We start from the raw sequence: 24,083 nt of genomic DNA on the forward strand, positions 1-24,083 counted from the left end.
AAACAATGGTATTGCCATTTAAAAACTACTCTCGTTCATTTTCACATTTTGGCGAAAGAGCCCTCCTTCTTCGGGGTCGGACTCTTTCGCCAAAATATGCAAATGAACTCTAGTAGTTTTTAGGTAATACGCTATCAAGCATAATTATCGATAATTTTGATGCACTTGTGTAATTAACTCCGATTAGATTCAATTTAAAAATTATATTGGCCACCATATAGCACAGACCAGATTTAAATCCGATTTAAGCATTTATATGACACTTGAAAACATCGCATTCGGAAAATAAATTTTATTCATATGGCACTGGGCAGCTAAAGATAGCAGCACAAAAAACTTACTTTCACATTTTAATTTCAAAATATGCAATATTTTTGTCCGTGAGTATATATGACATACATTTTTCTAACAAAATTTTAGGAAGAACTTAAATCAGCAGAAGTTCCATATATTCAGGAGCATGTTTTGAAATGGAATAAAATATTCAACAATAGCTATGCTCATCGAAAATTTAATGCCCTAGTTTTAGACACAAACGGTAAAACCACATGCATAACACGTTATATCAAAGCTCTTGAGCCTCCCCAAATTAATCATAAGGAATTTGACGTTACAGTTGAGCAATGTTTGAGGTATATTTCTCTTATACCATTTACGGAAAGAAATCATTTTTACAGTAATATCTGGTTAGGTGCAGATGTAAGTATGATAATTTAATACACAAAAATATAATATACTGTTCTGTTCATTAGTTAGATCAATAGAATAATATATGTTCTGGTAATTTAAGAATTTTTCTAATTTTCAAGGGATTAAGTATTCCTCTAGTCTCAGTGCAGTTTACTTAAAAAGAATTTGATGTTTTCCCTACTATTCTAACGTGTAAAAGATTTGTTTACAAAGATCTCTCTCTCTCTCTCTCTCTCTCTGTCTCGCTCTCTCTCTTCAATCTTGACCCCCTGGAGAGGGTGGAGTGGTCGACGTGATGTCGTGTATTATCCGTCTCCAAAGATCTCTGTCTCTGGTCATTTTTTTTAATTTTTTAACTCAGGCATAAGTCTTTTGCATATTCCTGTAACTTGATCGATCCATCTTGTTGGGGATCTTCTTCGTGATCTTCGGCCTTCCACCTTTCCTTGTATAATGAGCCTTTCCATGTTTTCTTTGTTTTCTCTCATAGCATGTCCAAAGTATTTTAATTGTTGGAGATGGACTTTACTGAAGAGTCGTTGGCTAACTTTTAGCTATCTTAAAATTGAATTATTTGTCCCATGATCGGTCTAAGGAATTTGTAGCATTCGCCTCCAACAGAACATTTCATTGGCACCTATCTTTCTTTTTCCGATGTTCTCAGGGTCCAAGATTCACATTCGTAGGTCAGTATTGGGAATATTAAGCAGTTGATTAACCTCCTCTTTAACGCTCTTGAAATTTGACAGTCCTTCGATATTGTGGTCATTTTTGCTGTGACAAGATTTGCTATGCGATGATATTTTTGTTTACAAAGATATCATCGCGATTATGCAGCCAGTTTCTTAGGTACACCCATCTGGATCTTGGCGTTTCATAATTTCAGACCAATAATTAAATCCTCAGCCTGTTTAAAACCTCTAAAAGTTTGGTGAATGTCTTGATTATACTTCCAATATTTTTCAAGCGCTTGTCAAATCTTTTTCTTCTTCATCTTCCTCTTTATAAGCAATTCTGCTTGTTTATTGTCGGATTGATACCTTTATGTAACGTTATCACTTCAAATTTGCGCAGTCTGTCTATACTTCTTCTACCGATTGGTAATTTACTCCTCGCCATTTTGACCCCACCTGTCTCCCCCACTCTGCTTATGCGGTTATTACATGTTTTTCTAGTGAGTGTTAATTCGTTTGCTCTTATGTTAAATCTGAGAACTAATATTTGCAAACTTTGTAAAATGTTAAATTTTTGATCAATTGTTGATCTTACATACAGACCTGAAACCCAATTGGTCAATTATTTCTTCGGCGTAGGATAGTAAACTTTTTAGCAGAATCCAAGCCAGTCTTGTATATGTTATAGTCAAAGCCCGAATTTCAGGCACTCCTAGGTTTGACTAGGCAATCCTTAGATCTGACTGACGGTCTTAGTCAAAGCCCGAAATAAATTGCAGTTTCGGCCTTTGACTAGTCAAACCTAGGAGAGACTAAGTTGGTCAGGCAAAGGTCGAAATTTAATTTTATAAAATCGGGGTTTGACTAGTCAAAGTTATGTCAAAAATATGAATTTCTTTAAAGAGTAAAGTACCTTTATATTCCAGAATATCAAAAAATGCTATTATGAAAAGTTGTTTGAAATTCAAAACTATATTTTAATATACAATTACATACATCATTCTAATCGAAAAAAAAATTCAATTTTTTCTCAAATTACGAATACCCATCATCATTTTATTAAAATAAATTATTGTAACTATTTTATTATCAATTTTACGAAAAAAGTTATTCTTCATAAAATGCTCTACCTGGTCTAAAATCTAAGATACAACCTTCTTCTTCTTAAAGTTCCATCTCCTAGCGGAGGTTGGATATCATAATGGCTATGGTCACTTTGTTGGCTGCTGCTATGAACAGTTGTAATGAACTACAGTTAAACCATTCTCTTAGGTTCCTCAGCCAGGAGATGCGTCTTCTTCCTATGCTTCTTTTTCCTTGGATCCTTCCTTGCATAATAACTCTCAGCAGCTCATATTTCTCTGCTCTGGTAATGTGACCCAAATATTCTAGTTTTCTTGTTTTTATACTGTTCATAATTTCTAACTCCTTATTTAAACGTCGTAGCACTTCAACATTGGTAATCCTTTGAACCCACTGAATTTTCAACATTCTTCTGTAACACCACATTTCGAACGCTACTATTTTTCTTATATGTTGCCTTTTCAATGTCCAAGCTTCCATTCCGTATAGTAATATTGAAAATATATAGCATCTTAGAGCCCTCAATCTGAGAGGCAACTGAAGGTCTTTGTTTGTAAGCAGTGTCTTCATTTTTATAAATGCTTGCCTTGCTGTTTCAATTCGGACTTTAATTTCTTTGCTTTGGTCATTTTTGTCATCAACCCAGGTTCCCAGATATTTGTATGTCTTTACTTTTTCTATTTGGGTTTGCTCTAGTATTAACCTTTCATTTCCATGTTGTGTTTTTGAGACAATCGTAAATTTAGTTTTTTTCTTGTTTATTTTGAGTCCATATCGAATGCAATAATCGTTAATTCTATTTAACAATTCTTGTAGCGACTCAAGGGTGTCTGCCATTATAACGGTGTCATCAGCGAATCTTATGTTATTTACTGTTCTTTCGTTTATAGAGATTCCATCACTTAGTTACGCTATCGCTTCCTGAAATATGGCTTCACTGTAGAGGTTAAACAGTAGCGGCGACAGTACACAACCCTGTCTTACCCCTCTCTTTATATCAATATTCTCGGACTCTTGTTCATCTATCTTTATATTGGCCTTTTGATTCCAATACAGATTGATGATAATTCGTAAGTCTCGTCTGTCTATATCTCTGTTTTTCAATAATTCTATTAGTTTTGTAAGATATTCTAATAGTTTTGTAATAATTCTATTTATAAGATACAACCATCAGATGTCAAACTTTTTTAGTTTTATACGAGGTATGTAAAAAATATGAATTTTTCTTAAGAGTTAAGTGCCTTTATTATTCACAATATTTTAACTAGAAGGATGTAATTGAACACTGAAACATATTTTTTAATTCCAAACAACTTTCCTTAATAAGAATTTTCGATATTGTGAATTATAAAGGTACTTTAGTCTTGAGTGAAATTCATATTTTTTGGCATACCACGTATAAAATTAATAAAATTTTATATTTGATGGTTGAATCTTAGGTTATAATATGATGCAGAGTCTTTTATAAAGAATAACTTTTTTCGTAAGACTGATAATAAAAAAGTTATCAATAGGTTACAAGTTACGCAAACATACTGTATAAGAGCTAAAAAAAATTTTGTGGTTGAACATTTATTATTGTTGAGGCTTATTGTTAAATGTATTTTAGGTAATTTTTACAGGAAAAGGTTTTGATCACTTTGTATAAACATTTTTTTAGCTGGTGATTTTCGGTTTTTGTATTACATTTTTGTTATCTTTCTTAATTTTCTCAAAAAGAAATAGTGTATTTCATTTCTAAAGCAAAATAATTTAGTGCATTTTAAAGACTACATCCTAAGCTTTAAAAAACACCTAAAAAACTTGACAGACCTGTTCAAACTTGAGTAATACCGTCTTAAATTGGTTTTAATTCTGTAAAACTATGAAATTTTCAAAAATTACATTTTTTGAGACGTCGTATCATTTGAATTAAATTTTTGAGATCTTTTTTTTAATAAAACGTCGTCTAGTAAGATGTTTAAAAGGTAAGTTGTGCAAAAATGAGAGTTTTATAACAAAAATTGTATTAGTTACACATTTTTAAATCATTTTTAAACAAAATTCATGTAAGTGTCATTTCAGCCCACACCGTACTTATGCCCATATATATTGTTTCTTTTTATTATAACCATAAGATAGCCTAATTATTCTTCTTTCCTATCCAATTTCTAAAATTTCATTTGATCGATCAATTAAGGAATTACATTAGAATATCTCAACCGTGCACTTCGCCCTACGCTAGTTTACAGTGCGTCAATGTTTGTGAGAAGGGTGACTTAAGCGTTATAAATAAAAAATTATAGAAGCTACAGATTTAATTAAAAAAAAATCTTTATATAAGGTTTTTTTTGTAAAATTTTTCAATGGTCAAGTCAGTTTTTTTTCTAAAATTTATATTTTTGGAGTTGTTTAAAAAATATATCTAATTTCGCAGTTCATTTGTTTATTAAAAAAAGAAGCACCCACTTCTCGAGTAGAACTTTTTGATATGTTGTTTATTAAATATTTCTTCATGAAATTACAATATATTAATATATATCTTGTTTGATTTTTTCCAAAGTGAAAATCTATATGCACTCCTCTAATAGGACCTTTCGTGTTTTAAATTTTATGTAGAACATTTTTGTATAGAGTATAGAACATTGTTTACACTAAAGCATAGTTCTAGAAATATTGACGAAAAACGTAAAAAAACTACTAATTTTCCGACTTCTCCTCCATCCCCCCCCCAAACTGGACGCTTAAGATGGTATAACTTTTTACTGAACAACATGTGGACCATATAGAACAATTTGGTGTTGAAGGAAAGCTGTTACTTTGGATGGCTGGGTTAGGCCTTTTTTTGGACCGATTATACTGTACTACCTCCGTAACTTTCGAACCGTTCATTTTAGAAGGACTATGCATAGAGCCTTGTTTTATTTCAAATTTAATGTAGAATATTTTTGTATAGAAAGTTCTTCATGCTAAACTGCATAGTTTTAGAAATATTGACGAAAAACGTAAAAAACTACGAATTTGCCGATTTCTCCCCCCTCACCCCCTCCCCAAACCCGTCGCTCAAAATGCTGTGACTTTTTTCTGAACATTATGGGGCCAATATAGAACAATTTGGTGTTGGAGGATAACTTTCACTTTGGATGTCTGGGTTTGGGTCTATTAGTTATTCTATACTATCTGCTTTTCAGCGTCTTCAACCGCCTGTGGTGTATCCCGAAGTAAACTGAATCAAAGCTGTCGAAGTATGCATATACACAAATAAAAAGTTAAATGCGTACGGAGGCGTTAGCAACATTTAACTGGACACAGAAAAAATTCTCTAAAGGTCGGAGTGCAGAATCCTTGGTAACTATCTGTTGCCTGAGCTTTTTATAAATTTATAAAGACACAGGCCGACAAATAGAAGAAGAGGCTGAAAAGCAGAAACCATGGTCAGCCGATGGTGTTGGCCCCGAATCGAATTTAATTTAAAGCTGTGTTTCCTTATTTCATTTTACTCATATTTGAGTACTAACGGTGCAGAATTTTGTTGGAATCTTTATCTAGATAAGCGGACAGGTGATGAGTGTATATTGTAGGCTCTCCCATGTCCGCTATTTACCGGCCTGTGTCTGTATAAGTTTGTAAAAAGCTCAGGCAAACATTCCAAACAATCAACGATCCAAACAATCAATAGTATCAAAAGCAAATCTTCCTGTAGTACCGATGGACTATCTATAAAAATTTTCTCAAATCTCCCGGACAATGTGTTGGGAGTCCTGATCTCTCTTATAAATGATTCTTTTGAGAAAGGTAAATTTCCAGAGTGCCTAAAGACGGCCATCATTATTCCTCTTCATAAGGGTGGTGAAAAATCTATTGCCTGCAATTATAGACCTATTGCATTACTACCGGTACTCTCCAAAATTATTGAAAGACTCATAAAAGCCCGACTTATGTCCTTTCTCGTTGATAACAAGATTTTATCACAAAATCAGTTTGGATTTTTAAGTAATAAATGTACCACCTATGCCATGTTTTCTGTACTACATGAGGTTTATCAAGCATTAAACAATAATCTCCACACTGCCACTGTTTTTTGTGATTATGCCAAAGCTTTTGATTGTGTAAATCACGACATTTTGATAAAAAAACTAGATTTCTATGGAATTCGAGGTATTTCTTTGAACTGGTTTCAATCTTACTTGGAAAATAGGAAACAACTGATTAGAGCAAATGATACAGACTCTAGTCTCAAAAATGTTGTATGTGGGGTACCGCAAGGTTCAGTATTGGGTCCTCTACTTTTTCTTATCTTTATTAATGACATCACTAGTTTAAAAATCGATGGAAAAGTTTTTCTTTTTGCTGACGATACCAGTATCACTTGGAGCAACTCAAATATCGCAACTCTTCATGCTACTATAACTTCTGATCTACTCACAATAAAATCCTGGTCAGATTCTAATTTACTCTCTTTTAACGTAGATAAAACAGTAGCATTACCCTATAAAGGAACTCTTCAACCCTTACCCCTTCATAACAGCCAGATCAGTATCGTTGATTCTGTAAAGTTTCTTGGTATTTTTTTAGATAGCAACCTTAAATGGTCCCTTCATATCGATGTGTTAAGCAAGAAACTATCCTCAGCTTGCTTTGCAATAAGATCTGTCTCTAAGGAAATGGATTTAGCCTCTTCCAAAATAACATACTTTTCATTGTTCGAGTCCCATCTTCGATATGGTCTGCCTTTTTGGGGTTTTGGGACAGCTGCCCAATCCGATATTATTTTTAAATTGCAAAAAAGAGCAATCAGATATCTGTTTGGTCTCAGAAGAACAATACATTGCAGAAGCTACTTCAAAGATCACAGAATTCTAACATTACCTTCTTTATATATTTTAGAAACTGTTTGCTTAATTCGTAAACATCTACATGTTTTTCCAGAAAGACCTAGACATGACTATTCCACCAGAAATTCTACTTTTGACATCTATTTACCGATCCCGTCCAGTGAGTTAATAAAGAAATCTATATTATATTCTGCAAAAAAACTATACAACCATCTCCCTCTACAACTTAAATCTGCAACATCTTTCCCCAAGTTCCATAAAATGACTAAAGCCTATTTATCTGAAAGACCATATTATTCAATAGCAGAGTTTCTTAACCAATAACTAAGAAATTACAGTATTGTTATATATAAGTAGAATCTTAATCTATATTTGAGTGTCATATGCAGCAGCATAACTTATTAAATTTCTTATTAAATTTCTTAAGGTAGATTACGCAATTTGCATTTTTTTTTTAATTTTGCAATAGATTGTTACTGATTTTTATTTGACTTTATTATGTTTTATTTATATTGACGATTTGTATAATTTTAGTAAATTGTATTTGTTATTGTTTTTATTTATGATTCTTGTAAGCTTTGTCTATAAAATTGTTAAATTTTTCATGGCAATAAAGCATATTTCTATTCTATTCTATTCTATTCTATTCTATTCTATTCTATAGTTACGAAGGATTCTGCACTCCGACTTTTAGAGAATTTACTCTGTGTCCAGATAGATGTCGCTAACGTGTCTGTACGCATTTAATATTTTATTTATATGCATATTTCGACAGCTTGGATTCAGTTCCCTTCGGGATACACCACAGGCGGCTCTGAAGACGATGACAAGCAGAAACCATGGTCAGTTGATGGTGGTGGCCCGGAATCGAATTATTTAATCTCTGGTATACTTGATTATTAAACTATTTTGTTCTTTTTCTCTTCGTATTTCTATCACACTATCTTCTGCTGGTTGTGTAATAGTTCATTTTATGGAGTGTCATTTCTGATGATACATATATTTCCTTTCATTTTCATTCATTCCGTTCCGTAACTTGAAATATATTCCTTATCGTTATTATTTTTATTTTCCTTCTCCTTTAAGTCTCGCTACGTTTTATGTTTAAATGTTTGCCTCGATTTGTGTTGAGATTCGGATTATGATCTTTGCCTTCGGGATGAGAAGGACGCATGCGAACGATAATCTGGGTTTGTACTCATATAATTGGTTGCACCAAGAGATCTTAAGCTCTAGCTTAGCCCAGCTCAGCTTGCATATAGGGCTGCCTTAAGTATATCAGAATAAGTATCTCAGAATAGCCACGATGATTGCTAACCTCCGTCGCGGAGATGGCACGTGAAGAAGAAGAAGTATCTCTTACTTTGTACCATAATTTTTGATTCTTACCTTATCAATCATATCTATATTTATTTTATAATATTCTTTTCATATTATATTAATATAATTAAAAAAATTCACGAAGAAAAAATTTCCTGTAGTTGGCTGTATACCATTTATTACAAAAAACCATGAACTCCTTCATAAAAGGTATATTTGTTAAAATCCCTATACAGGGCTACATCATAAAACAAACAGAACTAGTTTTCAATCGGTTAACAGATCATCATCAGTGTTTCTTGAATCAAACATGCTAACCACCAAAGTTAAAATATTAGGGTAAAAACCCTTTAAAATTAATCCGTCATAGGAACATATAAAAATTATGTGACTTTACACATGGATGTACAAAATATCCAATGTTTCACGCTCGAGGTACCATTGAGCTAAATTTGACTTGTTCACATCATGGCTGTGTGGAAGCAAGTGACTTTGATAGCGGCAATCCTGAATGGTCAAGAATGGTCATGTTTGATTCAAGAAACACTGATGATGATCGGTCAACCGATTGAAAACTAGTTTTGTTTGTTTTATGATGTAGCCCTCTATAGGTATTTTAACAAATATACCTTTTATAAAGGATTTCATGGTTTTTTTATTAATATAATTATATTTTATTAATTCTTATATTATTATCGTCTTAAGCTTAAGATCTGTTTGTATAATCAGGCATTAATAAAATACTTATATAAAGAGTTAATGTACCTAATTACTTATCGTCTTAGAAAAGTAATAATTTATTTTTTAGCAATTAATTAGTTTCATGTTGGGCTCGATAACCGACCACTGTATAGCCCTAACTTGCTACTTGTTAGCATTGAAAGTGGAAGCATGGCTGCTTTTAGGATACGGCATACCTCATGGATATACTGCGTACGTTTTAGTTCAAGAACATTCCGCAGAATCACCGTTACCATTGTATTATGTTCTAGACGTATTTTATAACGAAAAGTATAACGTGTTGGATGAACATTGTCCCTTGCAGAAAATATTTTGTGTTTTAAATGGAACGAATGTAAGTAATAAATCTCCAAATAGATTCCATAGGTGTATTTTTTTTTTAAATTGTATGTGGTGTTTTTGGGTAAATTAGTATAAAATTTAACAACTTCATTTTTCTAAAAAAAAGACCAATAGCCCGATTACAGAACAAAAATTTTACGAAAACCTCCACAAAAATAAAGGAAGGATAACAATTTGGGAATAGGTAGTTGAAATTGTCTATTCTTGTATAAGCAATAGTGTGCAATTCTACATCTTCTCCATTTTAAAAAAATTGGAAAATACGGGGTGGAAAATTTTTTCTCGCGGGTGAAAAAAATACGTTCAAAATAAGTCCGGAATTGGATATAATGACTAATTCTAAGCAACTTTTGTTCTATAGAGTTTTTTTACAAAGTCAATAATTTTCGAGATATTTGAAAAAAAAAATTAAAAAAAAATGGTGTATGCGTAAGCTCTGCAGACACAGTAGAAGCAGAGTTGCAGCTAATTAAAAGTAGGTTCTTCTTCGTCAAATTTCAAATCGAATATTTCAATGTGAAATAACCACAAAACGGAGAACTTTTCTGGGAAAATTCATTACAACTTTTGTAAAGTGTTTAAAAAAGGCTTATTTTTGTTTTTTAAAAAAACTTCTTATATTAGAAGTAAGTGATTTACGCTCAAAATATTGTTGGTCCCTTTTATTTTTTTTAAATGGCGAAAATCACCCCTAATTAGCTTCTCAAATAAAATTAATCGCTACCGCTTCACAAGTTACTTTAGTTATGTATTATTTATATTATCTATAAGTTTCATTAGTTTAAAGTCATTTTAAAAAAATAGGGTTTAAAATAAAACATTTTCTTTTACTTTGAAAAAAATTTATGGATTTTTTATTTACTTATTCCATAAATAAATTTTTTTTATTAAAAGCGATATAGAAAATGGTCACTTACATAAAAACTTGAAAAACGGTTATTTATCTATCCAGCGATATAAAAATTTTTAAAATCGGTTTTCAAATGACTGAGCAAATAATTTTTAAAATGAGAGATGCAATGTGGAAATCACGTAACTTGGTTAGTTATGTTATTTAGATATGTGATATCCACGTTGCACCTCTCATTTTAAAAATTAATTACTCAGTGATTTGACAACCGATTTTGAAAAACTTTATATCGCTAGATAGATAAATGACTTTTCTTTCAATTTGCAAAAGAATATACTGGGTGTTCCTTAAAAAAAAGTCAACAACGTTTTTTTTTCAAAAATCCGCCATATTTTATTTCGTATTTGAAAGCGATATAAAAAATTCAATCCATTCAGACAAAACTTTTACTAAAATAAAACATTTCAGCGAAAACCGCATATTTCTATCTATTCCAGTTAAAATGGGGGAAAATATAAGTGGACACTCGGTAATATATTCAGTATGACGTCAAGAAAAAGTCGACAATGGAAAAATGGGAGAAAATGCATAACTGCATTTTAAAGTGCATGAAATTCATCCAAAAGTGCATAAGCATGTCAAAATAAGTGTATTAATGCCCAGATTGTGTTAGTCGGTAGATATTTATGGTCGATGAAAATAAATAGGCCATCAGAATCGACCACGAGAGCACAGGTACCCAGGTTCACTGCTAAGAACGTCATCTGGAGTTTCGAGGGTTTTCGACACTAAAGTTATGAGAAGAGATAACTCGGGGGTTTTTGGGGTTGCTGAACAAGGATACGTCATCAGAACTGACCCCCCGGTGCACCTGGTGCTCAAAATCCCTCGAAATTCCAGAAGATAACATGCCTTAGCAATCAGCTTGGCATTAATTATTCATATTTAGCGTCACCAACAACCGCCTAGTAATCTATACCTCGTCCAATTTACTTACCGTTGCACGTCATCCGCGCCATAGCCTGTGACACGATACCAACACGAAATATCTAGGCGGTAGGTGTGTTCCCCTTTAGAATCATTTTGATTCTAAAAAAGAACACACCCACCGCCTAAATATTTCGTGTTGGTATCGTGTCACAGGCTATGGCGCGGATGACGTGCAACGGTAAGTAAATTGGACGAGGTATATTTACATACATTCGGTGCCGAAAATCTTCGAAACTCCAGAAGATGCCGTTCCTTAGCAGTGACCGTGGGCACCAGGTAGTGTTGCCCAAAATCGGTCTTGGTCTTGCAGTCTTGGTCTTGTTCTTGCGTTTTCGCAAGACCAAGACAAAGACCAAGACCGCTTTATTTTAGCAAGATCTTGAGCAAGAACAAGACTAAGCCTGCGAAACTCTTGCGTCTTGCAGTTAGGATTGGGTGTCATTTTACTGAATATAATAGTTCGGGTATATGCTTGGAGGCTATGAGGCGCAAAAAAATATGTATCAAAAATTTGGAAAATTGGACTTATGCGGATTATGAACAATACAATAATAATACATAGCGAATCAAAATATTCATTAAAAGAACACTTGACATATTTATTTGACATGTACTCAGAGGTCATAATAAATTATTACAATGTAAAAATAAAATATTTTGTAATACATGCTTTCCTAGTAGACGACGGCGACGCACACCTTCGCTCTGAAATTAATTGTATGTAATTGTCTAGATTTTGAGAATAGCTGTCCTTTCATAAAATAATCTGTGTTGTGACGCCGGCAGTAACTTGAAACTTTTTAAAGTTGATAAAAAATATAATACGACACACACTCAATTGTTTTTCCTTACCAGTTAGTAGGATTCTAAATACCAGATCGTATAAAGATTAAACATTTTACTTTTAACCTTTCTGCAGAGTGTGCAATGTTATATCAATGGGTCAAACAAAATTCCTTTCTTTAAATGCCGTCCACACTCTCGCCGAAGTCGATCGAGGTTCAACAAATACGAGAGTGTAGATGGCCACCTTGTCTAACTTTGCCTAACTTCGTTCTATTTCCGAAAGGGATCTTTGTCGGTATCGCACCGCTTGAATGTGTTCCTCGCGAAGTAGGACGAATGTGTAGAGGGGCACTTCGGACTTCGGTCAACTTTGGCGAAGTAACTTCGCCGAGAGTGTGGAGCCCGTTTTAGACAGATAATGTTCTTTGTCAAGTTTATGTCATTTATTTGGGTTTTTGTGTTTCAACCCTGTTTTAGCACATATGTAATATAAGGTTATTAAATGCAAATGTTTAAAGAAACAGACTGACTCCCGTAGGATATGCTAGATAGCTCCGTTAGTGAGAGTATAGGCAGGGATAGTTTAGATCGTAGGTTCAAACCCCACCCGATGTGAGTTGTTTAGACATTTATTAATTTGGTTGGTTTTTACTATGTCTACAGGGTGAGGCAGATAAAGGTCCTATTAGAAATATCTCGAAAACTAAAGGCAACAGATTCATGAAAATGGGAACGAAGGGGTTTTAAAGAGTGATCTATTTAATGAAAATATTTTCAAATATTTCCTACTTCCAATTATACCGGATGTTGCTTATAACTTCGTTTTTTTAATGGGGCGCTGTGTGTATTTTTACATTTTTAAATTCTCCTCGATGTCTTCGTTGTTAAAATGTAAGGTTTTGTAATGTTATATAGGGTAGTTTAAAAGAGGATTACACTTTTTTCTTAATTTTGTAGCACTATTCACACCCTGTAGAATTGTAGTAGTTTGAGATCAAAAACTATATTTATGTTCATATGATTTTTAATACAGTCTACTATTGTTAAGAATTGTTAGTATGTATATAACTAAAATTTTAATTTTAGAATAAAGGGTTGGTCGAAACTCGGATTGAGTATTTTCTGAGTTTTCTTAAATGGAACACCCTGTATTTTAGTATTGTAATGAAATGATATGTTATGGTACTTTTTTATTTCTTAAGCATTCCCTATACCTAACTGCTTTAGTTTGTGAGTTATTGGTGATTCAAGCCAAATATAAATTGCAACAAAAAATACGTGAAATTTTATTAGGTTGGTCGTGAACATATTCAATCGCAAATAATTTTTCGGAACACATCTTTATCTAGAAATACATATTAATCTAGACTGATCCTAAAAATTACCAATAATGGTTGAGCTATCAAAATACCTACGTAGTTAACATTGTTGGCGCGATTAACAATTAAGCACAAATTAAAGCAGTTAGGTAAAGGGAATGCTTAAGAAATAAAAAAGTACCGTAGAATATCATTTCATTACAATACTAAAATACAGGGTCTTCTATTAAAGAAAACTCAGAAACTACTCATTTCGAGTTTCGACCAACCCTGTATATCAAATGCAACATTTAAATATACATATTAATACTAATAATTTTTAACAATAATAGACTATATTAAAAATCATTTGAACATAAGTAAACTTTTTGATGTCAAATAACTACAATTCTGCAGGGTGTGAAAGTTGCTACGAAATGAATAAGAAAACGTAATTATTTTTTAAACTACACTATTACATTACAAAACCTCATACTTTTAAAAAGACGACATAAAAGAGAATTCGAAATGTAAAAATATACAGAGTGTCCCATTTAACTAACAAAACGAAGTTATAAGCAACTTCCGGTATAACTTGAAGTAGGAAATGTATGTATGTATACACCGTTCTTAGGCGTCAACGCCCTTCGGTAGGGATCTATGGAGGAGTATCACCAAGCCGGAAGCCCTTATCCCTTCCCGTACCGCTCCTCCATAGGACGATCAGACGCCAGTTTATTCCAGACCAAGCCGTAGACTCTATTGAGTTTTATACTACGGCGTTGGCCTTTTATAAATTTCATGACCTAGCTGAGGCTCGAACCAGCGACCGCAAATCGCAAATCCACTAAACTTGTCGATCGACTGAGCCCCAGCTAACTGGACCGTCAAGACCGACAAGTAAGAAATATATAAAATTATTTTTATTAAATAGATCACTCTTCAGAACCCTTGTATTCCAATTTTCATGATTTTGTTGTTTTTAGTTCTCGAGATATTTCTAATAGGAAGGTTATCTGCCTCACCCTGTGTGTTAAGTCAAGCTGAACATGTACCTTTACTGTTACGTTGTTCTAAGATCTAAAGTAACTTATAATAAATAGCAATATGCTAGTGGGTAACTGCGAGATTTGCAAGACTCTTGCTGCAAGACCAAGATCAAGACCAAGACCGGGAGTGCAATACCAAGACCAATAACAAGACCAGGTGTATTGGTGCAAGACCAAGATTCTCAAGTCTCGTCTTGGTCTTGCATTTTGTAACCTAGTGTAACCCTTACAAAGGTTATTGGCTAGCTCAGCCTGGCGTAGGTTCTGCGCTGTACAACAATGAATCACTCTTCCAAGGATCTAAGGGAGGTTAACCAATAAAATTCGAAAGGTTCACATATTCATTTATTGACCTTATTAAATCAATTAAATACACATTATCGCCATTCAAAATACTGAATAAAGGAAAATTGAAATTTATTAACAAAAACAATAAAAACTTATTGTCAAGGAAATAGTTCGTTCAGTAGCATTTTGCGAACACCTGACTGCAAGAGGCTACTTATCTTATGCGACCGTCGAGGCGTCGAGGGATCTCCATTGCTGTCTTCAGGTCTTGGAGGGACTTCGGCTCCACGTGGCCTCTGTTGACTGAAGGTGGAAGTGTTCGGGTGCAGGCCCTTACTGTAGTTTCATGGTCACCGGTGCAAAACGGCGGCTAGATGTTATTTGATTGATATAGCCTGGTACAGGGGCTCTCCCCAGCGACTAATAAAAAAAAACAGTGCGTATTACTAGGTGTCAATAGCACATATATGAGATCCACGTTTGGTAACAGGCCCGGCCCCAGGGGTAACTGGGCGGCCGCCCAGGGCGGCACATTTAGGGGCGGCAAATTTTAGAGGACATCCAATTTTTGAAATTGAAGAAATAATAAATTATGTTTTTAATATGATAAAAAAATCAATATTATGAACAATAGCGGCAAAAATGCAACTGTAAAAACGAGAATTAAATAAGTGAAACAATAACAATTGCAAGATTCATTCGACGGAAAATCGACAGCACCGCCTTCTTCTAATCGGGATCAGAACTAAATGAAATTCACAGAAATTCACTTAAAAAAATAAATTTACTGAAAAAGGATACATATAATAATTGGAAACATGTGGCTGAAACTTTGTCCAGCCACGCTAAATCTCCAGCTCATCTACAGTTACAGCGACAGTGGTAGAACTAGTAATTAGACTAGAATCTGGCAAAACCGTAGACGAAGAAACACAAAAAGTTTCAAATTCAGAAACTCGTCATTGGAAAAATGTAATAGAACGACTTATATCAATAATACAGTTCTTAGCACAATAATAGTGTCTTCCATTGAGGGGCGATTCTGATAAACTTTTACATCACAACAATGGTAATTTTTTAAAGCTTGTTGAGCTCTTTGGAAAATTTGATTCTCTTTTACAAGAGCACATTAGGAGAACAACGAATGTTAATAACAATCAACATCACTACTGGGAAAACGTATTCAAAAAAAAATTAATCAACTCCTCCATGACCAAATCAAAAATAAATATTAACACTTTTTGAAATCGGCAAAGTATTATAGCATAATTTTAGATTGTACACCTGATATTTCTGGGGTGGAGAATAGATGACTATTGTTGTACGTTTTGTCATTTAGGTTCCTGTTCACAAAGTGTTAAAATTACAGAACATTTTCTTGGATTTGTGCCTTAACTGTAAACCACTGGCTTAAGACTTACAGAAGTTATTTTGCAAGAACTGAATAAACTGAGAAAACCTTTGTAAAATATGAGAGGACAATGGTATGATAATGGGACAAACATGAAAGTGAAGAACTTTTTGTCCCATGTTCTAGCCATTCACCCAACTTAGTCATGAACGATGCTGCTAAAGCAGCACAGTTTGCAGTTTCTTTCTTTTACTTGTGTAGTGACAAAAATTAAACTTTTTCTCAGCATCTATTCATCGTTGGGCTATACTGAAAAATCATATTTATAGCATAACATTGAAACCTTTGTCCGCAACTAGATGGGAACTAGATGAAAATTGATGCAATTACTCCGATCAGATACCAAATTGAAGAAATCTACGATGCTGTTGTAGAAATCACTGTCAATAAAAACAACGCTAAAGTGGTTTAAAATAAAATCCGTGATTTTACTTTTCTTTGCTCTGTGGTAATATGGCACATTTTACTTCACATCAACGTAGTCAGCAAATTCCTGCAGAGTATTGATATGGAAGAATGGATCAAGCTGTGAGTTTATTAGGAAAAACGGAAATCCATTTTAAGTCTCTCAGAAGTGATTGAAAATTCCAGGGCTATTTGACAGACGCAAAAGAGACGCATGATTTATCAGATAAATGTTTTAAGCTGTGCGATGCTTTAACTTTTGATGAGTCAAAAGATCTAAATTATGCTGATCTAAAAGATGAGATCAAAGTACTTTCCACGATTGTGAAGCCCAATAATACACCTCTAAAGGCCCTGAAAATGATTAGAGAGTATACTTTTGATTTCGCACCCAACGTTAGTGTAGCTTTGAGGATTTTATTAACCCTAGCAGTGACAGTGGCCTCTGGGGAGAAAAGATTTTTCTCTCTCTCACTTATAAAAAATTACTTAAGATCAACTATGTCACAGGAACGTTTGAGTGCTCTAGCGACAATCTCTATTGAACATGAAATAGCTGAGTCCTTGGATCTTGGAGAATTATTAAAAGACTCTTCCCGTGCCAAAGATAAGTAGAGTGCTACTTACTTAAAAATGTAAGTGTGTAATTATGGATATGGATAGTGAGTTTTTGGATATTAAAACATGTTAATATATAGTAATTTATTAAAATCTCATGAAAATTTTGCAAATATGTGTTTTTAAGCGTGTATTGTTCAATTCAATTAGAAAATGGCATATTAAATAATTTAGCACAAGGCACACATCAATAAAAATAAAATCTTGATGATCGCTGAAGTAACGTGGTGAGTCATGGGTCTAATAAGGAGGGGGGCTGAGGTCGCCGATCTTGCCAGGGCGGCAAAATCCCTAGGGCCGGGCCTGTTTGGCAAGGAGACTCAGTTCGCGTATAAGTAGACCGTCCTACTAAAGTCAAACGGTCGCAACTAATACCACTGAACATAATCTCCTTGGCAACGAGGGTACACAAAGGAAAAAAAAATAATTGTAATTGAAAACTGAATAAAGTTAATAATGGCAATAAGTGTGAAAAAAAATAAAGATAATAATAAATAAAAAAACTCAAGCATTGCTAAGGATCGCTCAACATTATCCGAAAAGCACAAGGTAAATTATAATAAAAAAAGAATACTCACCCCAAATAAGTTGGGAAACACGTCTTGTTACAGATAATATTACATTGGTTTTACTTATTTCAAGTTTTATTCAAAAGAGAGGAAATTTTCCGAAGGCACTCATTTTTAAATGGTTAACATATTGGAGAAAAACTTGTACTGACGAGTATTTAATACTCGCTAATTACAATAAATAGTTCAGGTTTCAGAAAATTATTATTTGAAGTACGTTAAGGGAATAGGACAGGAGCTAGAACAATTGAAGTGCGGAACTTAATTTTTGCATAGCGAATGGGAACTTAATTTGAATGGAAAGACTGCAGAATGAAATGTTAACTAAAACAAAAAGGCTTGGAACGAAAATTAACTCAAATGTCAAAGAAACAAATTAAAGAGAAAACCTATATATGACAAGTAAAATACAAAGGAAGACAAAAGGATGAATTATAGAAAGGAGATGGAACATTGTAACGTTACAATTTGGGCAGCACTAGCACCAGGTGCTCTGGAACTCGGAGGAGCTCGCCGATAGCGTATTCGTGTTCGAAAATAAAAAAAACGCATTTCAATCTGTTTGTATTAATTTACTGCCTAAATCACTCGAAACTCCAAAAGATGACGTGACCCTAGAGACCAGGTGCTCCGAGTGTCGTTCTGATGGCATATTCGTTTTCAGCAACCCCAAAAACCTCCCGAGTAATCTGTTTGCATCAATTTAATAACGAAAACCCTCGAAACTCCAGACGATGACGTACCTTAGCAGTGACACTGGACACCAGGTGCTTCAGGGGTCGGTTCTGATGGCGTAGTCGTGTTAGCGACCCCGAAAACTCAGAGTAAAAAAATTTGGCTCTGAATATACAGGGTGTCCCGAAAAGATTGGTCATAAATTATACCACACATTCTGGGGTCAAAAATAGTTCGATTGAACGTAACTTACCTTAGTACAAATGTGCTCATAAAAAAAGTTATAGCTCTTTAAAGTTACAAAATGAAAATCGATTTTTTTTAATATATCGAAAACTGTTAGAGATTTTTTATTGAAAATGAACATGTATCATTCATATGACAGGAATATCTTAAAACAAAATTGTAGTTAAGTTTGTCTACCCCATAAAAAATTTATGGGGGTTTTGTTCCCTTAAACCCCCCCAAACTTTTGTGTACGTTACAATTAATTTATTATTGTGGTACCATTAGTTAAACACAACGCTTTTAAAACTTTTTTGCTCTTAGTATTTTTTCAATAAACCAGTTTTTATCGAGATGCGGTTTATTTTTTAATATATTTACATAAAAATTTTATGGGGGTTTTGCTCCTTTAAACCCCCCAAATGTTTGTGTACGTTCCAATTAAACTATTACTGCGGTACCATTAGTTAAACACAGTATTTTTAAAACTTTTTTGCCTCTTAGTCTTTTTTTGACAAGTCACTTTTTATCGAGATATGGCTTCTTTTCCAAAATATACCTAAAAATGTAAATTATAAATAAATTTTCATATTATTAACAGGTACTTAACCATATACAAATATGTGGTGGATTCGACAAATATTCAAAATATGTCTATAAACACTGGTTTATCGAAAAAGTACTAAGAGGCAAAGAAGTTTTAAAACAACTGTATTTAACTAATGGTGTCACAATAATAATTTAATTGGAACGTACAGAAAAGTTTGGGGGGGTTTAAAGGAACAAAACCCCCATAAAATTTATATGGGCTGCACAAATTTCACTTTAATTTTTTTTAAGATGTTGCTGTCATAAAAATGCCACATGTCCATTTTCAATAAAAAATCTCTAAGAGTTTTCGATATATGAAAAAAATTCGAGTTTCATTTTGTAACTTCAAAGGGCTGTAACTTTTTTTGTGTGCACTATTGTATATAGGTAAGTGAGGTCGAATCAACCTATTTTTGACCCCAGAACCTGTGGTATAATTTATGACCAATCTTTTCGGGACACCCTGTATAGTCCTGTCGCCAGGGGGGTTACAACGGCCTCCTGTATTCAGATGGACTTACCCAAGTTTTTTTTATGTATTTTGACCTGTAGAACACGAATTTTTTGGGTAACAGTTGATCCGGATGTCGATAAGATTGTTATAAACCAAGAAGTTGAGGAATCACATAACAGCTATTTCTCGCCAAACAAAACATTTTTTTGTATTTTTTGGGCCATTCTAACCAAAAAATGTTCCTACAAATTTTTTCGTAGGATGCATAGTTTTCGAGATAAACGCGGTTGAACTTTCAAAAAATCGAAAAATTGCAATTTTTGAACCCGAATAACTTTTGATTAAAAAATAAAATAGCAATTCTGCTTACCGCATTTGAAAGTTCAAGTCAAATTATACCGGTTTTAATTATTTGTATTGCTAAAAAATTATTATTTTATTGTCCAACAAACACCTAGTGCTTGATTGATGTTTTCAATGATTTCTCATTTAAAATCGAACGAGTAGGTAGAGAAGGTAAAAGTGCAAGCGGGGCTATTTCTACGGAGCATTCATTAAAACGCATGTATTAAGCACGGGAAACACTATGTGTTTATAGCTTTTTTTAACAATCAAAAAATAAATTTTTAGCAATGCAAATATTCAAAACAGATATAATTTGACTCAAACTTTTAAAGGCGGTAAGCAGAATTGCTATTTTATTTTTTATTCAAAGGTTATTCGGGTTCAAAAATTGCAATTTTTTGATTTTTTGAAAGTTCAACCGAGTTTATCTCGAAAACTATGCATCCTACGAAAAAACTTGTAGGAACATTTTTTGGTTAGAATGACCCAAAAAATACAAAAAAATGTTTTGTTTTGCGAGAAATCGCTGTTATGTAATTCCTCAAGTTCGACATCCGGATCAACTGTTACCCAAAAAATTCGTGTTCTACGGGCCAAAATACATAAAAAAAACTTGGGTAAGTCCATTTGAATTAAGAAGGCCGTTGTACCCCCCCTGGCGACAGGACTAATACTGCCTATGACACGTTTATGCACTTTGGGATGAATTTTATGCACTTTAAAATGCAGTTATGCTTTTGCACCAATTTTTATATTGTAGGAGTTTTTCCTGACGTCATCCACAACACAATGAAAAAAGTTGCAAGTCTCCAGGTGCTGTATTAAAAATCGATTTATTACAGCGTTTTTATCGCTAAATGTCCTTGTCTAAAAGGATTATCAATCGTGCCAAAAACGTATTAATCTAAATTTGTTTTAACCAGTGATATTTGCCAACTCATCTGGCTGGAATCACTCATCGGACGACCTGTTTATTTTTCGAGCAGCGACAAGAAAGTTCCCTTAAAGCGAATCCTTTAACATCGACCTCGTGTCACTATAATTTTATATTTTATTCTAATTATCATGTAATTTAACACATTTAGCGCCATGTGCCCACCGGTGGGCATTTTCATTATTTCCATTAAGACCGAGTGCCCACCGGTGAGCATTTGATGTCGGTTGCTTCAAGTCACTGTGGCCACTCGTGGACACGATTTATATTAGTTTGACGTATGTTGACATATTCAGTGGTCCCAGGAAACAACAGAATTTTACATGGACCGAGCAGAATGAATGTATCAGTTGTGATTTTAAGCAGTGCAAAAAACTGATATAATTTTGTATTTTTAGATAGTATATTACAAAAATAAATGGAATTTTATCCTAATATTAATACAAATAAACGAACAAAGTGAGCAAAATATTAAATAACCAGCAATGCTAACGTAATACAATAAAAATAATAAAAATTAAACTTCTGGAAATGAGATAATTGCCAGATGTTTTTGAAAACATTCGAGGCACATTGGCAGGTTACATGTATCGCAATATGTATTTATTTTTTTCGCATTTTTACGAGCATAAACTGGATTTTGTCGCTGAGACATAGTCTTGTAGCATGCACTGCACCTTTTTCTGGTAACCCTCTTTTGTCCCTCGTATTCTTTCAGGAAGTGTTTTATCTTGGAAGTGGAAGGCCTTGATAGAATTGGATTTAAATCTTGATAAACCAGAGCCTCGATGATATTTTCTTTGAATTCTATTATGCCCATTTTGTTATTATTAATTTTGTTATATAGATGCAGAGCATTTACCACACCTGTTGCAGTAACAAAATGAAAAACGAGTCGCTTATACCACTTGTCGGTTCTTCTCACGTATGGCGCATAAGATGCCACCTGGTCAGACTGGTCGACAAAAGCTTTTCCTTTGATGTAATCTATAACTATCGCTGGTTTATTAACTTCTTGTCCTCCTCTGAGAGTTACTGTCACCATAGAGTCGTCATGTTTGGTACTGAGCATAAGAACATCTCTTTTATCTTTCCATTTGCAGACAACTGTTTTATTTCCGTTTTGTTGGGCCACGACTTCACCCTTTCTCAGTTTAGTTTTTACCACATCTGGGGGATTATATTTTCTGTTTGTCCTTAGGGTTCCTACTAAATGTGTTTGCCGTTGAATGAGACTATTAGACAGCGAAACACTAGTGTACCAGTTATCGGTATATAAAGTTCTACCTGTATCAAAAAGTCTCTCCATCAGTTTCGTGACAATTTTTTCGGCAACTGATACATCGTCTGCTCTTTCTTTGGCTGTGTAGACTTTAAACGACCATGTATAGCCTCCAGAAACACAGAGTTTGAAAACCTTTATCCCATACTTATGCCTTTTATTAGGAATGTACTGTCGGAAATAAATACGTCCTCGAAATGGTACGCTGCTTTCGTCAATACAAACTTCTTCTTCGGGATTATACGATTCTTTGAATTTCTTTTCTAGTAAGTTCAAAAAATTTGAGATTTTATGAAGCCTGTCTTCTGGATTAATTGGCTGCTCATTATTTAACAGATGAAACATCGAAAGTAACATCTCAAATCTATTGCGGCTCATTATTTTTGGAATTCCATTTTCATAAATTCTTTTTGTGCTCCAGTAATCCCTCAATTTTGGCAAATGCATAAATCCCATCCATACAACGATACCCAAAAACTTGCGCATCTCTATAGGATCAGTGTCAACCCATTAATTAAGTCTTGGAGTTCGGCTTCCTGCTGGGGCAGCATCATTCGCAGTATTTCTTTGCGCAGCAAATCTATTGGTTTCTTCCACTAACAATGAGATAATGTCATCGTCTATGAAGTGTTCAAAATAAGTTACAGGAGATGCACCACGAAGTTTCTGGATTATATTTTCGTGTACACCGGTGTGGGTAGCAAGAAAATTAAATTTCAATCTGTCTCCTGCCACAGGCTCCCACTTGGTCTCGGGTATAATATCGGCCAGAGGAACAACTTCAGCAGCTTCGTCCTCGACATCAGATACAGCTAATTCGTCCTCACTTGAATAGGAGCTTCCTTCATATGAGTAATTCCGATCTGCAGTGGAGTCGTCGTCGGAATAGTCTTCTGCTTCAACATCAGACAAATTTTCCAACTCCCGAAGCAATTCTTCTTCTGTAAGACCTCTTCTTGCCATTATTGTTTAAAATCTGCAACAAAAGAAACAATAAAATGCATGACCACTGGTGGACATTTGGTCCCACACTGTATAATTACATCCTGGGACCACGTGACCACCGGTGGGAATTAAAAAAATCACAAAAAACAAAGTTGGAGAAAGAAAGTATGGTTTAAAATATAATAATTATCATTTATAAAATAGATTTATAGAAAAAAAGGCATTTCATATGTTTGGTCCCAGGGAGTGAATAACCAATTACAGCGTGGCGCTAAATGTGTTAAACATTTTTATAACCAAAAATGTGACTACATTCAACTAGTTTCAAAATGGTTCACTGATGATGATTTGACTGGATCGAAAACGTTTTAAAGCTTTACAATCCATTTGCATGATTTTTAAATTTTTATTAAATTTGTAGTCATATATTACATAAATCACATATTCTGGGACTAAGGGTAGTTCCATTGATCCTAATTTACCTTAGTATTACAAATGTGCACATAAAAAAGTTACAGCCCTTTGTAGTTACAAAATGAAACTCCATTTTTTCCAATATATCGAAAACCATTGATTTTTTTTCAAACTATGAGATTTTTTTTATTGAAAATGGACATGTGGCATTCTTATAGCAATATATCAAAAACTATCAGAGATTTTTTATTGCAAATGGACATGTGGCATTCGTATAGCAAGAACATCCC

The 24,083-nt window shown here is 33.8% G+C and overlaps 1 protein-coding gene across 1 annotated transcript in view; it reads left to right on the forward strand.

Annotated features, from left to right (window-relative positions):
- The window catches only part of LOC114343886 (coiled-coil and C2 domain-containing protein 2A), a 217,388-nt gene that overhangs the window by 149,298 nt on the left and 44,007 nt on the right, over nucleotides 1–24,083 (forward strand). Inside the window, exons 10-11 of the mRNA XM_050647533.1 lie at nucleotides 421–699; nucleotides 9,390–9,656. Of these exons, the coding sequence (XP_050503490.1) occupies nucleotides 421–699; nucleotides 9,390–9,656 (546 nt within the window). The remainder of the gene's footprint in view (nucleotides 1–420; nucleotides 700–9,389; nucleotides 9,657–24,083) is intronic.

The sequence above is a fragment of the Diabrotica virgifera genome, chromosome 3, assembly GCF_917563875.1.
Source record: "Diabrotica virgifera virgifera chromosome 3, PGI_DIABVI_V3a".
NCBI lineage: Eukaryota > Metazoa > Arthropoda > Insecta > Coleoptera > Chrysomelidae > Diabrotica > Diabrotica virgifera.